We start from the raw sequence: 25,828 nt of genomic DNA, 5'->3' as shown, positions 1-25,828 counted from the left end.
GGACAGGAATAGTAGTATCAGTTTATGGAGGTTCACGTCATCACAGTCTCTTTCAAAGCCATGTTGTCCTCAGATTAGGAAAATTATTTTGAATTGGTCTTACTAATGGAAGTATTTGTTCATTGCTTAGACCAGTGAAACCAGGACAAACTTCCTGTCTGTTTCTTTGATTTCACTGGTTTTCCTAAAAAAAATAAAAAAGACATATTTTTTTCCTTTATGTTCCCTGAGTCAGTGTTGCTTTCTTAGGCTCCCATATTGCTCTGGGTCTGGGGAGGCAGGTGAAGAAATGCCAAGGGTTGTAAATTTGAGAAGTGCTGGTTTTGAATTTGGGAGAGGGAAGGGTTCAGGTTTCTAGAAATCCTCAAAAAGCTCAGTATTATTTAAGAGTGAAAGATGAGTTAGGTTGTAGTGGGCTTTTGTTGAGTCTGTAGTGGGAGGCTCAGAGTGTTATTTCAATTTTTGCTCAGAAAGAGTTCAGAAATATCAAAAATTCAGGGGAAGGAAGAATTTTCTGTATATTATAGGTCATTGACAGAACTAACTTGGAAAGATTACAGTTATTAGAAAACTGTTCCTTTAGTTATTCCTTTGTTCTGTGAATGGTGGCTTTTCTGTCTTAGGTATTTTGAACAAGTCGAGGTGAACATAACAGCTGTAGGCATTAGTTACTTTTAGTAGTTTTTTGCTAGGTGGTTTTTGGGGTTTTGTTGTTTTTTCTTTTTTTTGATATGAATCTTTTAATGATTTTAACTTGTTTAATTTTTTGTCCTTGTCCCGTTGATATGCTCTTTGGGTTTACTGTCCATTTCTCCTACTGTGCACAATGGGAGAGAGACTGCTTTTCTTCTCAATCTATCCACATTAAGGCATCTGAATGCATGAATAGGTACCAATATTATTTTTTCCCTGTTGTGTGTATGGTGTATATGTGAGCATGTGCTGTGTTTTAGGCTTTTTAGTATGCTGTAGCCATCCTAATAGCTTTGGCTTTAAAAAAAAATCCCAAACCCAAAAGGCCTGCTAGCTTCTGTCTGTCAGCAGGGACAGCTAACAGGATGTTGGCACAAAGTTGTTTTCTTGCATTTAAAACACACTACTAATAAATAACTGAAATCAATTTGAATTTTCCCTTAACCAGTGTTATACATTGTGAAATTCAGGATATTGTGTTTGTTGATAATCACACACCATCTCCACTATCCCCTCTGAAGCTGGGAATGTTTGTGGCTGTGAGAGCTTCAGTCTCTCAAGAGAGAGTGGTGCAGCACAGTTTGCATTTTGATACTGTTTTCACCTGCAGCCTCTTAGGCAGTGCTTGCAGCTGTGTTCAGAGAGAAACCTAAAACACAAATGTGTTGTGTTGATCAGGGCATACAGGTCAATTAAGACATCTGTTAAATCCATTTCTTGGTGTGCTATGCAGTCTCTGCAGATAGTTCCCCAAAATTCTGGGGTTTTTAAGCAAGTATAAAACCAGTGAATAGTTGGGTCCTACTGCATCATCTGCAGTGGGACACGCATAGTCTGCTTTGCTGCAGGAATTGATTCACTTCTGAATTTTAACACCTTCTGTGGGATCAACCTGCTTCGTGAAGGAACTCTGTAGTCATGAGGTCTCACATTAAAGTCACCCTTTTCCTTTATATCTGGAGCTGCCAGTTTTTGGTCTCTTTATACACTGGATGGTAACTGTAAATTATAATTAATTAATGCTTCTAAATCGTATTTGCTTTGAGCATTCTTGTGTTCAGAAAATGGAGGAAAAAAAGACAATCCCCAATGACACCAAAGAAAAAGAACTCAACCAGGCAAACGTGAATAAAGTCCTTTGATTTCTAAATATGTGATTGATCAGAGCTGTTGTTTAGTATGTGTAAGTCCTGTTTTCCTGTGTTTAGGGGAGCAGCTAATGGTGGGAATTGAGAAGAAACCACCTTGTATTCCCTTTTTGGCCAATATTGTTGGGAAGTGCAGCCTCTTCTGAACAGGAGAGAGTCTTGACTTCTTTATGTAACCTTTTCCTTCTCTTCCTTCTCCTCCTCCTCCTCCTTTTTCTAGCTGGCTGTTCTACTTCAGTCACCAGTTTTCAAAACAGGCTCAGCCTTCCTTGCTTGAGGCACAGAAGGGAAAGGCCACGTTTCACACATTCAGGGGAGCAGCCTGCCAGAGGAAGGGAGGAAATTCTGCACAGAACTTGCTTAAAAGCACTGTAATAGCAAGCACGTATTTTGCTCTTTGGAGTTGTTGATACAAGTCTGTAAGGTCATGGTAATTTGGGAAATTCTTGGTAAACAACTGAAGTTATAATGTTTAGGAAGGGCTGCATTGCATTAAATAGCCTGGGTTTTGTCAAGACTATTGTATTTCTGAAGCCATCTGTGATTGTCTCTACAATAATTTTTTTAAAATTTGAGTTAGGATAACAAGGGGGAGAGGATATCATCAATATAAAAAGACCAATTATTTAGGCAGGATTTACAGAGCACGTTTACCCTTTAGAAACAGATGTAGCCAAATGAAAAATTTGATATAATTCTTTTTCTTCTTAAAATAAACCCATCTCAGCAGTACTTAATGCTATTAGTTTTTGTGTGTGATAGCAGGCTTAGTTTTATAAAAATAAGCTTTAATTACTAATTTCATTTTAATATCATTACAAGAGCTTTCAAGCGGAGTATACTGTCTTCAGTTTTTTTGGAAAGTAAAGAGATGAATATCTCCCTTCTAATCTGAAGTGTTGCAGGGCTTACATGATTTTGTAATCTTTATACTATTGCTAATACAAATATGGATGAGATTTTATTAAATTCAACTAGCCTAGAGTTACAAAGATATTCCACATTGAATCCATTTGAATATTGAATATATTTATAGAGAAATTGCCTGATACCTCTAGTTTGCAGTGGAATTTCATGGAGAATTTTAGTGTGCAGAGATAATTGCCAGTGTTTTATGTGCTGTGATAATTCCATCAGTATTACTAACTTTTATCAGTAAGTCTTGTGAATTTGCAGCTAATACATGTTCAAGTGCACACTTTAACCAAAAGATCCTAACATGCATTGTAATCAATTCTTAAATTAGCAGTTTAATTGCTTAAAAGGTAAGATTTTTGTCTATGTTTTGTCTGAATAAATTTCTTTAATAAATGAGCTGGGAAAATTGACTTGCTGATGCTCATCTCATTGAGAATTTCTTAAATTTGTTCAGTATAGGGATTTCTTTAATTTGTTTAGTATAGTATTTGTGGCAAATGAAATGTATCAATTAAAAGAAAAAGAAAAGCTGAAATTCCCCACTGTGAAAATCAGAAGCACTGGATTTTCAGCTTAATAGTTCTAGAAAGAGGCAGAAGAATTTCAGTAAAACTTGGAGTGCCTTTTGAGTTTACTGCCCTTACAGCCCATTGCAGTAGTGTGATAATTCGCCCCAAATTCAAGAAGCCATCAAGGAAAAGTTGTTTTAAAGTTAATTTTTGGGGGGAAAAAGGTGAAAGAGCTGTCTGACTTTTACTTCTTTTTTCTTCCAGGCTGTTCACACAGGTATGAGGGCATATATTTATAATAAGAATTCTGTCATTGGCTCTCAGGCAGAGCACACAGGGATGAGGACGTACTACTTCAGTGCTGACACCCAGGAGGATATGAACGCCTGGATCCGGGCTATGAACCAGGCTGCTCTCATGCAGACACGCTCCTCACTCAAGAGGCAAGTTCCACTCAGAAATTTTAAAAAAATAATTTAATATCTTACATAAAAAAACCCCTTATCCTCTTACAAAAATTTAATGTCTTACATAAATCGCATCCATGGTGGTATCTGACGCTGCTGTTTGTAGATAGGTACATAAAACTCTTCCATATTTTAAAGAATTATTTTTAATTCTTTTAAATTTATTTCTCTTTATTTTAAATTTAATTTCTTTTTAATTATTTTTAATTTATTCTGTTGCAAAATAGTTAACTGGTATTAATTAAGGAAACCTGGTGTTCAGTATCTGTGTATGCATGCAAATTGTTTGCCCACATTTAGTGACCATGATTAATTTCTCTCTATATATAATAATTTAGGGAATCTCTCTATATAATAATTTAGGGAATTTCAGGTAAAAAATTCCAGTTTCTGTGGGCCAATTCATACGCCTGCCACAGCCAATTGGCTGCCTTTGGGGGAGAGAAGTAAAAGAGAAAAGAAATTTTATGATTTGTTTCAAATGAGTGTTTAGAAATAGGATTGAGGTGCTGTAAAGGGGAAAGAGAGTGCTAAAGACAGGTAAATCATAAGTGCATAGAGCTAATGGATATCAAGTAATTTATGCAGGTATGAACTGATAATGAAAAAATTCAGCTGTGCCAAAATGTGCTTCCAGATTTTTTCCTCTGCTTTAAATTGATGTAGCCTTCTTGATGTTTTGGCTTTGTAATGTGATTCTTTTCCCTGCTCCTCCATGTGAAGGAGCACTGCTGTGTGAGACAGCCCTGCTTTAGCCACTGTGGGCTGTGAGGGTTGAAATGTTATGGTGCAGTTTCTCTGAGTATCTCACACTGCTTTCTTCTGGCCAGTCCAATATAAGGAAGGGATCAGTGTCTCTTCTAGAGCTTTACATTTGATATGGTTTTGTGTTAAGACTTTCTAGATTTAATTTAAATTTCAATAAACAATCTAGTACCTCTGTCTTTATCTTCTTTGTAAGGACAGGAATAATTGAAAGAAAAATTGGGGAAGTCTGGCACATTAGAAGTATTGATCCAAGGTCCTTACTCCTAAGTAGACTATTCTTTTCTAATTAGACTGAGGTGAAAACAATTTTGTCATGGCATTTTTTTACTTTCTGAATTTACTTTCCATAAAGCTTTAAAGAAGCTGAACTTAGTTTGAGAGATGGGGTGCTACCCTGAGGTCAGGGAGAACCCATTACATTGTGTGAGAAGAAAAGTTGCTGAGAAGCTTATTGTTATTAGGAGATGAAGAAAATTGCAAATGAAGTATGGTATATGTCAAAAGAAACATGAACCTTTCAGAATCCTCAGACATTTTATAGTGTGTTCAAATTGAATATCAAGATTTCTGATATTATTTAGGCTATAAGGTAGAGAAGAAAACTAGTGTGCACTGCAGCATGGAGCAATTTTTTCTTCAGGAGTAGCTCCCCAGTAGAAATTCCCTGGGCAATAGTAGTGGCTTAAATGTAGATACTGCCCTGTCCTCTTGGCCAGAAGTGAGTAGTCCCTGAGACATGTACAAAAATATGAAAGACTTTTTTTATATTTTGCCATGAGCAGCTGGAAGCTTAGTTTCAGTTTTTTGGCTTTCAGTCTTTCTTAGGACAGGAAGATTTTTTTTTTGTTTACAGCTTTTTTGTACATAATGTTATGTTGAACACTTGTTCCATACAATACTAGTATTTTCAGTCATTTTTAGAGATGTATATAAGTCATTTTTGCTTCCTTGACAGCACAATAAAAGTAACTTTTGTCTAACTGGAATAGCAACTGAGTTTTGCTGAGCATATTTATTGTAACATGTCAAATTTATCACAGTCTGCAAACAGTAATTTTATGGGTATCCTTTGTAAAAGAGGCCACACCAACTTTTCTCAATTAAACAGTGTTCACTACTGACACCTGTTTTCTTTTCAGGGAAACTGAAAAAGTGGATCAGCAAGCTGTTCCCCAGGTCAATCATGTGGATGCCTGCAAAGAGTGTGTGAAGGCAGAGATCACGGACACAAAAGGAAGTTATCAGAAATCAGCTGAAGTGCTGGGATACGATAAACGGGAAGAGATAAGAAGAGAAAAGGAGGAGGAGGAGCGTTACGTCCACAGAAAAGAAAATCTGGAAACCAAAAAGGGAAAGGCTAAGCATGCAGTGACAGAAGCTGATTCATTATTTCCTGACTTGAGGAATGCATCCTGGTCCCAAGTAGCTCAGCCTCAGCCAGCTGAGAAGAATGGAACGCTCCCTAGTTCACTGAGTGTGGGTGCTGGCCTAGTGGAGCAGAATGGTACTGGCTCATATAAAAGAGGCTTTGTTCCCAGAACAAATCCAGATAAGCAGTTTCAAAGGAAAAGTAACATGGCTCAAGTGGAGCACTGGGTAAAAGTCCAGAAAGGAGATACAAAAAGGTTAGTAATAGTCTTTAACTAGATGGCCAAGTGGCATTTTCTTAAATTAAAGGAAAATGTGTGTTAGTAATAATACCTTTGGTGCAAATCAGAACAATAATTTACAGAGACATATGTAAGAAGACTTACTTTTTCCTTCAGTGCAGTATGGTATTTTTCAGGCATTTATCTCCTGGGAAAGCCAATGTGGGATTGGTTAATCAAATCTCTTTAAAGTTGTCACAGTGTTGCAAACAGAATAAGTGACATTAGCATGCTATTTTATTTTCCTTCTTTTAATCACTGTCGATGCTTAAAACTTCTTAAAATTTGCTTAAATTTTGAACAGCCAGAAAGTGAAGTGCAACCCTCAGTTACATCTTATTCATAAGCAATTACACAATATAAGTTAGAGGTAATTGCTTTCCACTTCAAAAAGTAAAGAATGCTCATTATTTCCTTCTTTGTTCTATTCCTGTTCCAAACACACATTCACTCCTCTATGTCAGATCACTGCACTCAGAGTCATAGTGTGTGTAACACATATTGAAAGTCTCCATATATTCATTTAGTTAATGAAGACATCCTGGGATGGTCTCTTGGATTCTCTTTTCCATTTTCAGTCCCTGAAAATTGCATTAATAGTACCAATAGGTGAAATGCACACTGGAATGCTTTTGTAGTTCGAAAATCTCATAATTGTTTTGCTTTCAAAGTCAGATTAAGTGCCAGTTGGAGAAATGAAGTGATGAATATGTGTCTGCTCAGAATGTCACCTTGTGTCAAGTGGCAGGAAAAACAGTTGGACTTGATGCTACTTGTGAGGATTTTTCAAACATGCTTATTCTACTGAATTAGTGTTTTATAAATCTGCTCAAATCTAATTATAGTATAAACAAACAAGAGGCATTGGCATGTGGTTTTTAGGATGGAGAAAACATTTTGGGAATTTTTAAAATGCTTTTTTAAGCTAATGTTTGTCAATTTGGAGCCAGTAAGACGTTTAAGGCTTTCTAACTTTGTGTGGAAGTCCATTCTTCTGCTCTTTTATTTTTGAAATGACCCTTGAAGAAATTTTCTTACTTTTTAATATTATTTAATATTCTCTTAGACTGCTAGAGTCAATGAACTTCCATATTTTTTTACTTGAATATCAATCAGGACTTCCCAAAAGAATATGAGTTTAATGAAAAAATGTATTTGGTAAGTTAGTTCTTATTACACACATTGATTTTCCTGAAATAATACAGAAACCAATTGAGCTAATGAGCCAATGCTTAAAAAGCTTCTGTTGATGTTTTTTACATCAGAAATCCTGGCAGTGGCAGGATTGACTGATAGCTAAATAAGCATAGTTTTCTTCCAAATTAGTCTTTCCAGTAAATTAACTCTAGGGGCGTGTATCAGGTGCAGTGTTAAGATAGTGTTATTGCAGGTGCCAGGCTTTGTTCTAGAAGAAACCAGCTACCTCAGCTGGAGCTGCTAAGTATTCAGTGAAAATAAAGATAGATGTATGTATGTGTGTCTGTGTGTATCTATTTCTAGATATAGCTCTATATCTGCATATACATATCTCTAAAAATGGCTCTTTTGGCGCAGTTGACCTTGTTTTCTTTGCCTTTTCCTGACAAATGCCATTATAGTCTCTGCATTCAGGATAAATTGCATGTTACCTTCCCAAAGATTAACAGAGTCATCTTTTAAATGGCACCTTCTCTTAGCCTGCTGAATTTCTGCATTGTTGTTAAATGATGGATAGAAGTGGAATGTTAGTTGTCAAATATCTTCCTGATTGCATGGTGTAGAAATTTAAGCTAGAGATGATAATTGGATTGACATTTTGTTTTGATTTTAGAAGGTAGTAGTAGAGCACTTAATTTTTAAAAGTTCCATGTTGATTGATATTCCAGCTGAAATGTTACAAATAGAGAACCTCTGAGGATTCAGAGGGCTGGGTGGTTCTTGAGCACAGAATGAGTACAGTTTTTATTTGTTTCCTGGCTCAGGTGTGTACAGATGCAGTGCTTGCCAGCAAGTTGCTTACGACAGGAAAGAAGCCTTTCAGCTAAAGGGTTCACACAAATACTGAGGTTGTTCATGTGACTGCTTGTAGGAATGGCACGTTTTATAAAGATCTTCAGACCTTTCAAATAGATGTTTTACTTCCCTTTTTAATGAAGCACTCTGTTGAGTTGTAGATGTTAGCTGTCACTTGGGGGACCCACCTCTCTTAGCGACCTCTCAGCTGCACTCCAGTGACATCCAGTGTGGCCATCTAATCCCACTCTATTCTCAGCAGATGGGAATACCTGCTTTGGTGAAATTCATAGCAGCCTTTCAGAGAGATCTCAAGAACTGGAAGAAAGTTTGAAAGGAGGCTTTCAGGAGGTTTTGGGTTAAGTTAAAGGTCAAGGTCAGGACCATCAAATGGCAGCTGTTCAGAAATTGTTAGGTTTTGATCTGGTTCCAGTGCCTGTATAAACTTAGTGCATAACTATAAAGAATTTGCTATTTCTAACAGTTTACTTGCATTTTAGAAATATATAAAGCCAATTAAGCTTAATATTTCCTCACTAGATTCAGTCATGTTGTGATACTTCCTTCCTTGCAAATGGTGTTTAAAACCTTTCTTGTTATGCAGAACTTTCTGTTCCTTCCTGATTAGCTTAAGGAAGAAACATTGCTTGTCTTTGTTAACTTCTGTGCATTGCCATGAATGGGCAGTGTGTTTCTAATAATAGTACTTGTTGTCTTTTGAACATCTATTTTCTCTTTTTACAATATCTTCTTGTGTGATTGCTTCCCATTATTGCTTCCCCTGAAAGTTTTCATGGCCAATGGTCATATAATATGACATCAGGCCATTTATTCACTCTTTAATGTCTGCTTTCCTTTTTATATTCTCTGTACCTCATAATTCAATTGAGGGAGATTCTCAAGAATAGCTGCTTTTGCTCATAATCCCTAAGAAAGCAATAGTCCCTTGTGGACTAATTTGAACCGTTTGGGACATGGTTCTTTACCTAGAAGTTTGTGTGTCGTCTCAGAGCCTATTTTTATATGATGCAAATTATCTCTTAAGCATCTCAAACCTTGTGTGGAAGAGATGCTACCAGCTTAAAGCCTGTCATCTCAGCTTGAGGTTTCTCCCTAGGTTTCTTCAGATACTGAGAAAACACAATGTGCCTGTATGTAGGCAGTTGCCTCCAAAGTTCAGCTCTGAATGTGACTTTCCCCGTGCAATGTTATCCACATTCAACTTTGTTCTCTTTTTATAGCGGGCTGAAGTATTGCATGAAACTGGCTCATATCAGCTGCTCCACATACTGCTTTCAAAATAACAGTTTTTAGTTCTTCTCTAAAAAATCCATCCTTTTCTAGAAGGAAGGCATGGCTCCTCTTGCCCCCAACAAAACTCATGCTGTCTTTGTTTTCAGGTTGCCTTGCTCCTAAAGCTGCCAGCCCTGGTGGCTTCATGATTGCCACCAATTCCAGCTGATCTCAATATTCTGCCTTTTAATGTCCCGTTAGAAAATAATCACACACAGGTGGTTTGCAACATCTGATAGTTTGCTTAGGCCTTCATGAGGTCTTCACTAAATTGGGATATAGGAGTGTTTTTCCACAGAGAAATCACCAAAGGAATCTAAGTTTCATGCCTGCCTCAGATGTCCTTTTGAAGCATTATCCCCTCCAAGCATTCTTGGTTCTTACTGCTATCTAGAGGAAATACATTTGTACCAAGTTTCTACCACATGTTTACTTGTGGAAAAAATTGGCAGCAAAGTACAGGACATTCAAAGTGCACGTAATACAATGAATTAGAGAATTAAAAGGGGTTCCATGACCACTGTATGCTGATCTTTGAGTTGCCTGTGTTCATACTAGCTGCTTGCTTTAACCTTCACTCTGAAATTCAAGGTAACATCAAGATTTTGTGGTATGAGAGAGCAGAGCCTTTACAGATTTGTAACACTCCAGGCAGTGCAGGGCAGTTATTCTACTTGCTGGCCTGAGGAATTTTGTATCCTCTTGAGATTATCCATATTTTAAGGCAGTCCACAGTGTCAAATCCTGCAAGTAAAAAAGGATGGTGGCAAGTACTGAGCTGGTAGCTAGTAGCAGTTCATTCCTCCTTGCTTCAGTTATTCTTGGATGCTGAACAAAGATGTTCTTCTCCATCCTGGCCTTTTTTCAGGTGGAATTCCTGCATTTTCCAAACCATGAGGTCTCCCTCTCATGCAGAGTGGAACTTACTGAGTGAAGTGATGAAAATATGCTCGGAGTTTCTTTGTTTGTGTGGTTTTGTGCTGGGCTGGTTTTTTTTTAATTTTGGGGTTTTTTGTGTTTTTTTGTGTTGATGCTTTGTAGCAAGCCTAGCAGAATGGTTTTCTCTTTGGAGATTCTGAATCAATGGGCAAATGACTCCAAGTACAAAACCCCCGGATATTTGATGGAAGAATCAGAAATTAGACAGACAGTCTACAGAAAGATTTTGTCTTCAAAGGGGGAGAGGGAGCTAACTAGGCTTTTGCCAATTCTGTCTTAACATTACCTACTAAAATATCTAGTTTGTACAGCTTAAGTGTTTTATGGGTCCACTACTAAAGCCAGGATGTAATACTTCTTTTTATATTCTAATTTGTCAATGACTTTTGTTGTAAAAAGTCTCATGTTGCTCAAATCAGTAGAAGCAGTAGCAGTTTCACTATTTTTAGGTGAAAATAATCATACCGACCTGCAGACTTCGAGCAGTTTCTTACCATTTTATTTCTTTTTGCTTCATTCACATGAACAAAAACTATGAGATATTCTGCGATTGGTGAGATTTCATCTTCCTTTTAAAGATATTTATCTTGAACATGCATTTGTTTTCGTAAACTGCACCACCTAGTGGTGAGAACGCTTTCCGTGAAAAGGAATATTTTAAATCGGGACTCACTCGATAAACCTGACAATAATTCCTTTCTTCGTGTTCTTGATTTTCTTTTTAGTTCAACTACATAATGCTGCCGTTCCTTAAGCTTGTTTCTAGTAATTCATCCTAGGCTAAACAATAAATTAAAATCCTGTATTTATACAGTGTAGTGTTTGTGTGCAGGATAGATGTCATTAATATTGCTTTGTTAATATTTCTGTAAATTCTGTTAAAATGTCTGTTATATGTCTTGTAGCTCCAATGCTTGTGTCATTAGAGGTATTTTTTATCAGTCACTCCCACTTATCAGTGTGTGCTAAAATTTTCCTCCTTTTTTTTTTTTTTTTTTTTTTTTTTTTTACAGCCTCACTTCTGATCAGACTCTTACACGTCAGGGTCCCAATCCTCCTTTTCCTGAGAACTATCACACTTTGCCAAAGAATACCAGGCAGCCTTCAGGGAGCTCACCACCACCAAACCGCAATCTGCCGAGTGACTACAAATATGCACAAGATCGTGTCAGCCACTTGAAGATGTCCCAGGAGGAGAGGAAAGCAAATAAGGATGGAACTGTTTGGCAGCTGTATGAGTGGCAGCAGAGGCAGCAGTTCAAACATGGCAGCCCCACAGCCCCACTTTATGTAGGTTCCTCAGACTTCATCGATCATGCGAAGTCAAAAAGCTCATTAGATGTTCCACGGTCCATATCTGTTCCGCCCTCTCCATCTGATATTCCTCCACCTGGACCTCCAAAAAACTTTCTCCCACGGAGGCCACATACTCCTGCAGAAAGGCTCACAGTTAAACCATCTGATGAGAGACAGACTGTGGATGTTCCTCTTGCTGGATCCCCCAGGAAGATTCGGAATCGTGCTGTCAAGGTTGGTATCTGTTTAATTACAAACCGTTCTACACGTGGTGTCACACATGGGGGGTTATTTAGTCATGATTCATTGCATCCTTCCTCGTGTGTGAAAGATCATGTGAGTTGTAAAAGCTAATCCAAGGAATAATTTTCTCCTCAAGCTCTTGCCATTCTGATCAGATTTATAACTTTTGTTGGTTAGGAAAGGAAAATTGATGGCACATCACATAGGTATGGAATAGTTTTAATAAAAAACAGGAAGGCATATCTTACATGTATAAAATGTACAGATGGTAGTATTTTAATGTAGAGAGTATGAAGGCAAGAATCTGAAACTCAGCAGGATGGAATATTTTTTGTTTATTTATTTTTGCTTGTAGCTTTGTGTTTGCTGTGCCTGCTTTCTCTATGTGTTTTGCTATTGTAGTAAGTCATGCAGCTGATTCTGGTTTTAGTTATGTAAAACCATTATTATTATTATTATTATTATTATTATTATTATTATTATTATTATTACATATATTAATACATATATTAATATTTTAGGTCCATTGCAGAGTCTTTATCAGTGGGCTAACCAAATTCAAATAGTGTTGGTCTGAAGCTTCACCTTTTGGATTGGTTTCAGTGTGAGGGTTTTTTCTAGAGGCTTTTGTACCCTCTTTCCTATAGGTTTCCCTATTCAGTACTCCAAATGCTCTAGTTGCCTAAGGAATTTGGGGAAATATGTGTTGAATCAATAAAGGATTGATTTGTCTTGGTAGATTTGGAATAATTGGTATTGAAAGCCTCTGTATTCACTTAAATCTTCGACCTCAGCCATGGGCTCTGATAAAGGAAGGTATTTGCAAAGGGTATTGCAAAGGGGTAAGGGGAGGTATTTACGGGAGAGATCTTGTAAATCCAGATACCCAGTGGGTTTAGGACCTAAACACAGCATGAAACTGTGCTGCAGCTCCATGCACAGTGTAGATTTTTTCCAGTGTATATGTGGTGCAGCTGTTGGGTGTCTTTCAGCATTTATAGATTTCTAATATTCTGTCAGAGGGTGAAATAGTCTAGTGATTTGCAGAACTGGAAATTAATACTTTTAACTCCTGATTATATTCTACCACACATTGGTTTCTCCACCTGTAAGTTGAAGGAGCATTGCATCCTTACAAAGGCATGTACAGCAGTCTTCATTTCCTGTGCAACGTAACTGCATAAATTTTAAGCTCTTTTTATGGCATCTTGGCTTTACCAGTATTGGGAAACAGTTCCTCATCATAAAAACTTCCCTGTGGAACTTCTGTGAAAGTTTGTAGAGAAAAATGTTCATGTTTTTCTATGTAAGCACACAGTGTCATTTTACATTTAAATGTGTCTGCATAAATCCATGATACTCCATGCTCCCTGTACTGCTTTATTAAATTCCATCCAGTTGCATTTTAAAAAAAAAAAAACCAAGGCAGGTGAGGCAAATTCAGTGAAGTCCAGATACAGGAATAAAAATAACTGAGACATTTAGTCTGCCTTGAAGAAGCCATAGGACTTTGGCTTTAAGAGAAAGATGAAAGAATGAGTGTGCAGTAAGCTTTCTTATTGTAAGCAGAAAGGGGCAGATCAAAGATGATGATTAAAAAAAACCCTTGGTATTGATGGAAGCCATTGCCACAAGGTGTCAGTCATGTCAGTAGCTTCATGTAGCCTGGCTAAAAGAGAGCATTCATGGTGTTTGCTATGTGCAGTGGAAGCATCTGTCGGAGAGCATCATCCAACCAAACCTTTTTCTGGGAGACATTGTGTTGGGGGGAACTTGATGAACTTTTAAAAAATTTGCTGGAAGCTACATTGCACGTTCTGCTGAAGCATCTCATGCTGCCACAATCCACTGCTCTGCCCAGCATCACAGGCGCTGAATTTGTGTTTGTTCATTCATAAGTTTTTTGTCATCAAAGGATCAGGCTGGCCAGTGTGCGTTACCCTGTTCTAAGCAGGCCATGAATTCAAATAGAAAACCTGTGGCAGAGCTGCAGACTGAATTTGCTGCAGCTGGCACTTGACCCAACCCTTACCTTGTGGCTGTGGATCCTTGCAGAGCTCCACGCACCTGGATCGCCGCTCCATGCCTGCCATGGGCTACATGACACACACGGTGAGCGCGCCCAGCCTGCACGGCAAGTCGGTAAGTGCAGAGCACGGCTCCCGTCGTGTCCTCCCACTAGTGCAGCCAGGTTCTGAAATCCAAAGTCTTTAATCTTAACTGTATTAGTTAAAGCATAAATAACTCGAATGAGAACTTAATCTTGACCCAGTAAAGCCTGTAGGATTTTTGCTTTTACCTGCAACGTGAGGAGGGGTGAGCTTTCTGTTATTACAGGATTCAAGTTTTATTATGTTTGTTTGACCAAATGCAGAGTTAATTAAATAATTGCTTAATCATGTCAAGTAACTGCTTTCTGGGCACTGAGGTGAAAAATGTAATTATAGTTCCTCTCCCTGAAGACTGCTAATTTCCTCTTTACAATGTGTCTAAATACCTGCAGCCTGAAGAGCTAACATTGCTTCTCATTCGATTAAGGAGACATCAGGCTAAGTTGGCTAGTATAAGAAATTACACAATCGCTCAGTTACTGCAGCACTTGCCAACTAATTCCACCTATCAGGTCAGCTGCTGCGTGGCTCATCTGTGACATTTTGTGACTCTGCAAATGCTTCATTAGTGGCATGCTTGAGTCTGTGCTTCCTTGCCCATTCTTTGGTATTCTACAGTGCCCAGGTCGTTTGTGATTTTTCTTTGCTTACTGTATTTGCTATAAGAGATGAGCATTTTTAAGTTACAGGGCGCCAGTGCATCCGTTTCAAAGTGTCTACTGCCTTTTTATACTGTGTATTTATACTATTTCTGAAAATGCTGCATCTTCAGAAATGTGGGTTCAAATACTGTATAAATTCATTCTAAAGCAAAACCATTTCTTTGTGCTGCTTTCAAGGTGGGGTTGGCTCCCTGTGCCATGTGCTGCATCACCTGCAAATTGAAATGCATCAGCCAGTCTGTACATTCATATGAGCTTGTAACTGTGTCAGTTCTGCAGGTGAACACTGGTTCATAAAAGCTCAGGAGCGTCTTGGATCATCTACGGTGCTCTTGATTGCACTGGTGTGTGAAACTTGTAAATGTGAAATCAAACAGAAATGTACTCTCAGAGCTCTCTGGTTCCTGTTAGAGCCTCAAAAATGGAGCCACCTGGGAATAAAATCTGGTGACTCTTCTTGGAATTGGTGAAGGCTTTGGCCCAAAACTAAAGTGATTTTTTGGAATTGAAGAAGTTTCATTTCCCGATTACCTCACCTACAGAACAATTGCACTAAGATGGGTGGTAATAACAGGGATTTCTCCAAAAATGGGCAGACTTTTTAGTCAAGTCCTCAGCCAGTCTTACAAGCTGATCTGACAAGAATTGTAAGTGAACACCTCTAAAGAAATGCAAGTGTGTTCTATTGATTTTATGGCATAAAGGGTTTTTCTTTTCTTTTTCTAACTACACATTCTCATTGGCTCAAAACTTGAGAAAAGGTATAGTTGTGTTTTTCTTTTATTTTGAAGTTAATTGCGCCCAGGATATGAAATGCTGACAAAATAGCAGTTTAAATTCTAGGAAGTTTTGGGCATTTTGGCTAACTACAAGTAGCACATTTGCAACAGTTAAAATTTATTTTGTTTCGCAAATATCGCCTTTCAAGAGAGGAGAAATAACTTTATGACTTCTGTGCATGTTTTCCTAGAAGGGACTGTAATAAAGATGTTGCTAGGTGAGTGTAACTATAAGATTAAGCTGATAGCAATTACAGGTGATGCAATGAAAAATAAGGATCAACTTTAATGCTATTACTTAAAAGACAAAATGGATTGTCTAATCATATAAATGAGCCCTTTTTCAGAATTTTATTCCCAAAACTTATTTCATACTTTCCCTATCTTAAAATGCTTATAAATTGTGATCAAAAGTATTCTAGTGATATATTACATGATGTCTTCTGGTTACATCTGTCATTCAGTCACACCACTGTAACTTTTTCAGTGAAGGGCTAGTCAGCGGAAATTGATCTTGAAAAAACAGCTTTTGAAGATGTGTTGTTTCAGGTAGTTCTATGTCCTATTAGAGGTGGAAAAAAAAATCCAGGTGTTTGGAGGGGGGGTAACGAGGAAGTAATACTCTTGGGAAATATCTTGCCCATTTTTTAGCTGTAAATAGCAATATGCTGGTGGAGCAAATGTGCTTTTTTATGTGCTCCTACTCTGTTATTTTGTTCTCTCTGCCGTGTTTTCTTGTATATAGCAAGTCCAACTATTCTGAAATGGTTCCAAACATTCAAATTTATTACACTGTTTTTTTTCCCCCTATGTACTTGCCTGAAGGCGGATGACACTTACATCCAGTTGAAAAAGGATCTGGAGTATTTGGATCTAAAGGTAAGATTTTTAGATGAGTCTACTTAATTTTTATCATCTTTTCAATCCAGTTGTCTTTTTTGCATTGTGTTTGTACCTGTAAATTTTAAAGTAACTTTCTAGTCTGAGATGGAAAGTGTCTTTTGCTTGTGCTTAGAGTATTGAGTGTCTTTTTAGTAGTGACTATACAATTAAAGTGAGAACTCAGAAAATGTGGCTGCTTTAGTTTGTAAGAACAATTTTTGTTCCTGGTACTGAGATGGATGATATGTGGGTTTAGCAAAGTCAGAGAAAAAACAGATTGAAAGTGTTTCTCTGCCGTAGCATTAGTACTAATATGAAGTCAGCACCTCTAAGTTAAAACTCGTGTTCTTTTAATCCAGCTTTTCCCTTTTAAATCTTCTTAGACTTACTTTTCCATTATTTGTATAATGTACCATATGTTCCTGTGAAAATGTGATTAATTATCACTGTCATTGTTTTCATGTTATTACAGCTAAAGTATTTCAAATGCACCCATTAATCCATCCATCCATTGAGAGAATCTGATCAAGTAATGCTAGGAGGTATTTCTTTTTGAAAAACAATTCCATATTATACTGAGGGTCCTATCATCTGTCTAAATGACTTCTGTGTCTGGTACACTTGATGGTTGGCAATTTGAAAGCAAATCTAGAGTTCTTAATATCAGGTTTTGAAGGGGAAAAAAACCCAGCAAAAAGATAGAATTGTTTTGCTTAGCAAAGTAGTTTGCCACTTTCTGTGGGATGTAGGATGTCTTGCCATGTATAAATCACGTGGTGTTCCTGAAAATGAAGGTGAAGGGAAATTTAACACCTTGTTATCTGCTGGTTTGCATGTACAGAGCTCACTGGTGCCATGGGGTGTTGCCTGTGAGCTCATTGCACCTATGAGGATGTGTATTTCAATCTTGTCTGATATTTGTATTCCTGAATATATAACCAAATATATACATGGAAAATATTACTACAGAACCATATATGTATTTAGCATATAATATAGGTGATGTATGTGTAATCTAAATGATCAAATATGTAAATTGCTGGAATCATTAATATACAAATTTAAAATTGGTTGGACACGTTTGGTTTTAAGCCTTGTCCTTGGTTTGTTCATGGCTTTGACAAATGTAACTGCAGCCCAAGCCCTCAGATGAATTTTATGACAAATTACAATTTTATAAGTCCTTCAAGGTGAGAACTTATTAATAATCACAGTCTTTTTTCCATTATAAAACACAATAATTTTCACAGTTGAAGTGACCACAGGTCAAGCTTCTGAAAATGTGATATGCTTAGCAAAATTCTTGGGGGGTGGTTCTTAACTTTTTCCTGGATTCTGTCCAGATTAATTTGTTGCAGTCTGGAGCATGAAGACATATTTGGTCTCTTAGAGCTCCCCTTGTGCCTTCCTACTGCTTGTAGCACCTAACAAAAGCAACCAGAGAGAAAAATGGTAAGGGGGCACCTGATACTTCTGCAAAGTGCAAAGAAACTTAATGCCAGCTGGTTTCCTTCTGAAAATCGTGACACTCAAAATGTCAAATGTATTTCCAAATGAGTGATGTAAATTTTCAAAATGGGCATTTCTTAATAACCTTCTTTCAGTCGTGGTCCAGAAATGTAAAATTTCAGGTCAGGCAGGTTGTTGAGAGATTAAAGAGCCCATGTGAAACTGGAGAAGGTGTCCCTGTATTGGTTACATTTGTGCTTTGCCACTAAATGTAGCAATGCTTTGATTTGTGATACCAGGAAAAAACAGTGCACTGCATGAAAGGAAGCAAATTATACAGATTTTAGTAACAGCAAATTCCCTGGTCATGTATGTAATATCTTCCATTTAAGAGGCTGGAAACTTGGATAGAAAGCCAATTAGTTCAGGCATCTCTTTTGACTACACTGGGCTTTGAATTAGACCTACCCTGATGAAACAATTTCAATTAGGACTGAACATTTTGGAACTGGAGTTAGTTAGTTGTTTTTGGGTTTTTTTCACTAAATCCATTATTTCTGGAGATCTTTCTTAGAGGTTTTGAAATAGAACTTTTCAGTGTGGAATTGTGGTTGAGCAATTAACTGCAGAGTGCCTAGGTGTGACCTGGGAGTGTGTGATCACTGCTGCTCATGGAGTTTTGAGTTCTGAGGTTTGGGGGTTTAAATCTTGACGTCTGTAACAAGCTATGACTAAACTTTTGTTTGAAACAGATAGAAAATAATGGACCTCTGATCAACATGATATACAAAGTGCTAAAGAACTCAGCACAAGGGTTACTATCCAGTATACATGTAAGACTGCTTGCATTGAAATGTGCTCATCCCATCGCTTTTTCAAGTAGCAGTCAGTGTTCTGGCTTTTTACAGGTGTCTTTTGGTGCACAGTAGTGCTTTCTGTAAGATTTTATTTTTACTTCTCTTTCCCCCCCCCCCCTCTTTTGGAGTCTGTATGCGAAATTATGGCTGACCTCAGTGTTTGGTTTCATTTTATCATGTTTTGGAAATGAATGTGTCAAGTAGTGACTCCTGTGTGGAATTTGGAAAATGTGAAAGCATGCTTAATCCTCATTATGTTGTCATGTTCACTGCTTGATAGTTAACAAATTCCTTACAGTTCTGATTAAGTAATTTAAAGTATCCCCAGATTCTGTAGATGTGTTTTATGTTAATTCTGTTGCTTTGAAAAAGGCTTTTGCATTGCCTTAGCTTGCAGGTAATTAAATATGCAAAATTATTACTTTTGATATGCTGGTATTTTATGTTTATATTTAATTAATTGTTACAATTATCTATAGGATTTAGCATTTAAATAATTTTATTAATAATTTTGAAAGACAGTTTTTTCTTCTACATAACATCTAATTGTTGAAAAAAAATAAAAAAAATTAAAGCTTCTAGAGGCAATAAATACTATTGATTTTGGTGATGCAGAAGTAATATTTTACCACTCAAAAGTACATGAGAAGTCTTTAAATGGAGTCTGCCACTGGAGGAGAGAAGATAATATTTACCTCACTTAGGGTAAAATTTAATTACTTTTAAAAAGCTAATAGGGTCCTGTAGGTGACTCTTAGGTTAATAAGAAAAATATGTACCTTCAAGTCTGGAGATTGCCAGTTGGTAAAAAGGCAAACTGCCTCTTTATACCCTCTTACCTCACTAAAAAAACAAACAACTTCAGCTTTTGTATCAAAATCTCTCCTCTTATATTACTGAAGACAATATTGAGGTGAATTTTTCTCAATAAACTTTTACCTGTATATGAATAAGAATATGCTGTATATGAATACTACTAACCACCAGCTGGCCCTGTGGTAAGACAGTATTTGCTCTAATGAATCTTTAAAAGTGTTCCAAAGAGGTGATAATAAATCAATAGATTTTAAGGCTTTGAAAAAATGTATTATTTATGAGCTTTATTATATTGCTCTTTTCTTAATCTCATTTATTCACAAAGAGGGTCCTGTGTAGGCAGTGGAAATAATAAACATCCCCACAGACACAGACATGCCTTAATTTTTAAGGTTGATGTGAAGGTTGGAAGTACAATTGAGTATTGTTTTGGTGCTGATTCTAAAACTGTTATGTGAGAAGGTAGTCTCACCAGAAATGGAATCTGAAACCAGTGATTTATGGAATGAGAGATTTGGTACATGACAGCCATGTGAAAATAGATTAATTACATTTCATTGCACTATAGCATTTTTACGGCAGTCTGTCTTTGGTAAAATCCACCCTGTGCTGAGGAAGATACTGTCCTTTGTAGAATGAAACACTTGCCAAAAGTTGTATTTTTAGTCATCATGAATGCTGCTATTGTTGCAACCATGCATTTAAATGAAGGATTCCATTCCTTTGGCTTCAAGAAGGCTATTAGAGCAGAACTGTTAAAACTACTAGATCTCGCAGGAAAAGGACTTTTGTAACCAGAGACAGGTGGGATTATGTTGTTTTGTACAGAATTCCAAGCTGCTGGAAGAGTTACTAAATAGCTTAATGTAACTAGTAATCCCTTTTGTTAACACTTTTCAAAAACTAAAGTCAGATTTCAAAATACTTGTATCCTTTTCTTTTCCTTAATAAAAGTAAATATTTAACAAAAGCTTTCTTTTCACTGCTGAGGCATCATTAGGTTTTAGTTTGCTACAAATTTCTTACATTTTGAAATTCTGTTCCTCTTAGGTGACAGGACGTGACACCTTGAAAGAAAGAAGTGCAAAACCTGTCAAGGTTGCAGAAAGTGATATTGATGTAAGTATCAAACACCACTTCAGCACCTCTTGCACTGATTTGTCTGTTTCTTTTGTACAGTTACAATGGTCATTATTATGCTCCTTGGGGTGAAATATTACAAGGGGGTACTTTTCTGCTTGGTTTTTAAATTCTAACCTTATGTGTGTGTATGATTTCATTTCCAGGTGAAATTGAGCATTTTCTGTGAGCAGGACAGAATTCTGCAGGACTTGGAGGACAAAATAAGAGCCCTTAAGGAAAATAAAGTAAGCAGGTTAAAAAGGGCTTAGTAAAGCAAAACAAACTTTTATCTAATCATGAAGTATAAAATAGGAAATTATAAACAATAAATTGAATTAATGGATGATGATTGCACTGTATTGTGTGTATACTTCTATGATAACAAGAATTGGGTTTTATTTCAAGATTGAGTACCCATTCTGAGAAAACATGTTTTTGAAAGTGAATGTTTTAAACCCATCTGCTTCACTTCCTGTGAGCTATAGCTGTCAATAAACTGAGGTAATAATAATAATAATAATAATATATATATATATATATATATATATATATATATATATATATATCCTGAAATGAAAGTGCTGTTCAGGTGGATCCTGTGGAAGAGCTACTGTGCACAATTAATTCCATTATTTACTCCTGACTAAATGAATTGGGCCTCTTTCATGTTTTAGGCAATATTTTAAACCCTCACACGACTGTTTCACCCACAGCAGTGAAGGAGAACCTGTCCTTAAACAAACAGCTCGTGCTGGGCTGTGGTGGGGCTGTCATAGTTCTATACTGCTTAAGGGAATTCTTCTGAAACTGTAAATTACACTTTTGTACAGAGGGTAAACAGAAGAATTCCCCTCTCACTGCTTTGTGTTTTCAATGGTTTTGGCTGCTTAATGGGAAGATTTAATAGAAAATATCAGATAATTTTGGATACAATAGGTAATTAAGGCTCTTGCAGTTTTTGTTTACATGTGATTCTCCAAAACAGGAGGCCAGTCCTAACTTCTGTTGGTTTGTAGGGAAGACTTGGGGCATGGAAAACACCTTTCATCTTCCTGCAAGTAGGTGCATAAATTTCCATGTAAATGTTGTAAACTTACTGCTGTGTTCTTTGTTAGGATCAGCTGGAGTCTGTTCTGGAGGTTTTGCACAGGCAGATGGATCAGTACAAAGACCAACCACAACATGCAGAAAAAATATCTTACCAGCAGAGACTTTTGCAAGAGGACCTTATACATATTCGGGCTGAAATATCCAAAGTTTCAACGGTACGTGTCTTTGGTTGCTTCAAGAAAACCAGAATTAAAATCCCAGTTAGGCTAAAACTGTGTTGGTCATTGGCTAGGGGAGTTAAGACCTGTTCTAAACAGTTTTGGTTAAGGTACAGGATACTAAACCAAACAAAATTAAACAATCTCTCCAGCTTTGCTTTTCAATGGCTGCCTCCCACACCCTCAAACCAAACAAAAACCCCTAACCTTTTCAGTGTCTTTATATGTTAAGCGTGGGCTTAAATTGCAAATCTTTCAGCTAGTCCTTTGAAAATATGTGATTCCAGGATGTTTTTCTGGGGTAAAAGGAGTTGGGAAAGTCTGTTGATATTTCAGTAAAAAGTTACCATTCATATTATAACTTAATAAAATTCAAATGTAATTTAATGTTTTTTTCACTGTATTATTACTGCCTCTTCATGAATGAGACTAGATCTTTGTAAGACAGTTTCCAAAATTGCATCAACACCTTCCCTATAGTAAGGTCTGATCACTAAAATGATGGTATTATTTAAATGTATGTAGTCAGTTTGTGTCTGTAAAAACTGTATGACTTTCACAGTCAGCATGTAAAATGTGTTTGTGGGCATAAATAGCAAGTCCCTGGAAAAAGGGCTGTACTGGTGCAGGGATTCTGCTACATGCCAGTTTGGTTTTGTGTCAGGAAGCTGGCCAGAGGTTTTTGACTTGATCGTGCAAGCCATGAAGGGTTTTCAGGTGTATAATCAAGTCTAAGCAACAATGTAGACTAAAATGGATTCTTTACTTCTTTTTATAATAAAACAACAGTCACTTCAAAACTCTTTGGTGCTCAATTAGAGGATGGAGAAAGTGGTTTTGAAGTTAGCACTGTATTAGAGTATTCCTTCTGTTAACAGGAGATGGAAAATGCCTGGAATGAGTATCTGAAATTAGAGAAGGATGTGAGCCAACTGAAAAAAGCCTTACAGGAGCAGATGAACAGTTCATTGGTATCTCAGGTGAGTCCATTTCCAGACATTCTAAACACTTAGAGGATGGCTTAGTCTGAACTTGACGTTACCATTTCATAAGAGAGATTTTCTCTGCCATTTTTGCAGGGTGTTCAGCTGTCATGTAATTTGGTTTGCAGAGTTCAGGCACTGTGGCAGCATGGCTGTGCAGTGAGAAAAACCACTGCATTGTCTTGCAGCACATGCAGTAGTGCCATAGCTTTTCATAAGTTGTCTATGCAAATTTGTCGTTATTTTATTACGTTTTTATTACATGCTGACATCTTGACATTGATAACCTATTCAATTTATCAGACTGTGCAGAGGACTTCTTAGCCTTCCATTTATTTGATCTGACATTGTTGGCTTCTTTATCCATTTTTAAGAGCATCAGTCACTGGTTGTTATTGTCATTACTTGTTCTTTATCATGTTCTTCTATTTATGGAAGATTTATCTCTGCAGATTGTTTTGTGAAGTGGAATAAGTGTTTAACAGCCATCAGTAATTGAAAGGCATCTCAGTTTTAAATCAATTATTCAGTTTCAAATTTTAAAAAGAAGCTTTGTTTGAAGCTCAGTTGTTTTCCTTGCTGAAATGCATGTGGAATACCAGATTATTTCTACATACCTGCTTACAGCTGGTTACTTTATTCTCAGGGAATACTGGATAATTTTCCTTTGTGTGAGCTGAACACAAGGAACACAGTTAATATATACATTTTTCTCAAATCTTTGTCTACTTTTCCAAATATCCTGGACCAAAAGAGCTCACCAGTTAAATTTTTAGCTTGTTTGCATTAAGTATCTGATCAGATATAATTTGAAGCCTGTTTATTTTGATAATGAATGAATAAATGTTAGTATCAAAGCAGGAGTTGTAAAACCTTTTTTGATTGCATCAAAGTACATTTTCATTTGCTTTTCATTTTGGGGTGTGGGAAGTGATTCAGTTTCTGGAGTCAGAATATGTAATTGAGCTCAGCTGTAGAATATATTTTAAAGAAAAAATCCTGGGGGAATATCAGAATAAAATGGTCCTTGTATGAAATTAATTAGTTTAACAAAGGCAAATTACACCTTTAAACAAAATACACCTTTTTAGACTACTTTGAGATTAACACCTAACTGGAAATTTTAACATGCTTAAAATGCTGGATGTGTGACATGGGATTCACCAATACATATGGAAGGGAGTGTGGTTTGCACAGAAAAAAAATGTTAATTCAGTTTGATTATCATCTCATATCACATAAGTGATTAATTATAAATACACACACAGCCATAAGCACGTTATCAGTTGTATGTGTGTATACTTTTATCTATCTATACATACAAGTATGCACAGATATGTTTGGCTAAGTTTTAAAAATTGTTTCTGAATACCTATTTTGGAGATTCAAAGGAGAACTGATTTTTTTCAGAAAGTACTGAATATTCTAAAAAACTATATGCCTTCAAAGAAGTCTCACTTGAAGTACCCATAATAGTTAGAATTTTTTGATCTCTGCCTAAGGGCATGTAGACTCAAGATTGTTTATCTAGCATTTTCCAATAGCACTAAATTAATACACACTGTATTTAAAAAAAATGCAGTCTTCGTGGAATATTATCAAAAATTCAGTAAATTTGCAGGCTCAAGTTGCTGTAGGAGACCACTGATGTTGTTTCAATGTAGCATTAATTAAGAGGTTAAAACCTAAATGTTTAGGCAGCTTGGTCAGAGTGAATCTTGCTTTTTAGAATGTAGCTACAATTGTCTTTTGCTGAAGGGTTGAGGAGGATCTGGGCATGCTGAATTTAACTGAGATGGGTTATTTTATCGGTGATAACTTCTTAGTTGGTAAGTGTTTCTCCTCTGGCTTTGTGTCAGTCTAAATTATGTTTCTGTTTGAAAGAAGTTAGAGAAATAAAATGTTCTCTCCAAGTTACCTTTTCCTGCCTGCCAATAAAGTGTATTTATACCCCTCTGTAAACAGCAATCTTGGCTTTCATAATTTTAAAATTAATTCATCTGCTCATCATTCGGCCCAAGTCCATTTTAGATTTAAAATATTCTCTTCACATCAATATTTAAGTAATGAGAAGAATTAATATTAAAAGATCTGGCTTTTCTACATTGCTAATCAAACATTTTCTGAGTGGTTTCAGAAGCAGGATTTTCAGTGCAACTTAGTGGTTTTTTCACCAGTTCTGAGGCTTGATTATTGTAAATCCATCATTTGGTTCCTTGTAGTATGATTAATCTCAGAAAAATGAAATGAAATGTGCAAATTTATAGTTTGTGTCCTGACAATCTTTCAAAACATGTCCTATCTATCGAGTGAGTTTACTACAGGCAAATAACATTCTCCATCATTTAAATGTTTGTGTTCTTGGCACCCTGTTTGCTGATCTGTAACCTGGCTGAACATATTTCCTGATTTAAGACAGAAAGTGGAAAGCAATTTATATGCCTTCCTTAGCTCTATGAGGTGTAACAGCTTTTACTGAAGTTTTTTTCCACCCTCAGCCTTATAGGATTAATTAGTAGCTATTTTGCAGCTCATGGCAAGTGATGAATTTCTGGAGTTCTTGAGCAGTTTGTGAGCAATTCTTAACTTAAGTGTTTCACTGCTTTCGCTTTCTTTAATGGTATTGGTTTTACCAAGCTAATTCTTGATGCAAATTTTTGAAATCTGTGTTACCAGGCTTTAATGAATTAGATGACAGCAGCTATTTAAGATGATTGGAATGACTGAAATGGTGGCTTCAGGAGCCAGGCTGTGATGCAGCTCAGTCTGTAGACAAAGCTTCCCTTTCTTTCTTTCCTCCTGGAAAAAAGCCTTGGTAAAGCAAATAGGATGCAAGATGAGACCAAGTCCTGGAGCAGCAGCAATATATTGTTTTAACTTGTAATATATCATGGCCAGTAGGCCTAACAACTCAAATATAAGCAGAAATTAAAATTGTCACCACTTCTGAATTTTGGGGTTTTTTTCCCTTTTTTAATACTGGA

At 36.7% G+C, this 25,828-nt stretch overlaps 1 protein-coding gene across 6 annotated transcripts in view; it reads left to right on the top strand.

Annotated features, from left to right (window-relative positions):
- Positions 1–25,828, top strand: part of PLEKHA7 (pleckstrin homology domain containing A7) — a 146,062-nt gene that overhangs the window by 103,105 nt on the left and 17,129 nt on the right. For 3 of the 6 annotated variants that reach the window (XM_066551551.1, XM_066551552.1, XM_066551550.1), the window contains exons 9-19: positions 3,533–3,711; positions 5,643–6,128; positions 11,390–11,906; positions 13,971–14,057; positions 14,419–14,538; positions 16,293–16,346; positions 18,551–18,631; positions 20,522–20,590; positions 20,758–20,838; positions 21,709–21,858; positions 22,740–22,841. In XM_066551551.1, the coding sequence (XP_066407648.1) occupies positions 3,533–3,711; positions 5,643–6,128; positions 11,390–11,906; positions 13,971–14,057; positions 14,419–14,538; positions 16,293–16,346; positions 18,551–18,631; positions 20,522–20,590; positions 20,758–20,838; positions 21,709–21,858; positions 22,740–22,841 (1,926 nt within the window). The remainder of the gene's footprint in view (positions 1–3,532; positions 3,712–5,642; positions 6,129–11,389; positions 11,907–13,970; positions 14,058–14,418; positions 14,539–16,292; positions 16,347–18,550; positions 18,632–20,521; positions 20,591–20,757; positions 20,839–21,708; positions 21,859–22,739; positions 22,842–25,828) is intronic. The other 3 variants (XM_066551554.1, XM_066551553.1, XM_066551555.1) reach the window with 3 other exon arrangements.

This window comes from Molothrus aeneus, chromosome 6 (assembly GCF_037042795.1).
Source record: "Molothrus aeneus isolate 106 chromosome 6, BPBGC_Maene_1.0, whole genome shotgun sequence".
NCBI classification, from domain to species: Eukaryota; Metazoa; Chordata; class Aves; order Passeriformes; family Icteridae; genus Molothrus; species Molothrus aeneus.
Note: the sequence above shows the minus strand (reverse complement) of the source record. Positions and strands in the feature narration are given on the sequence as shown.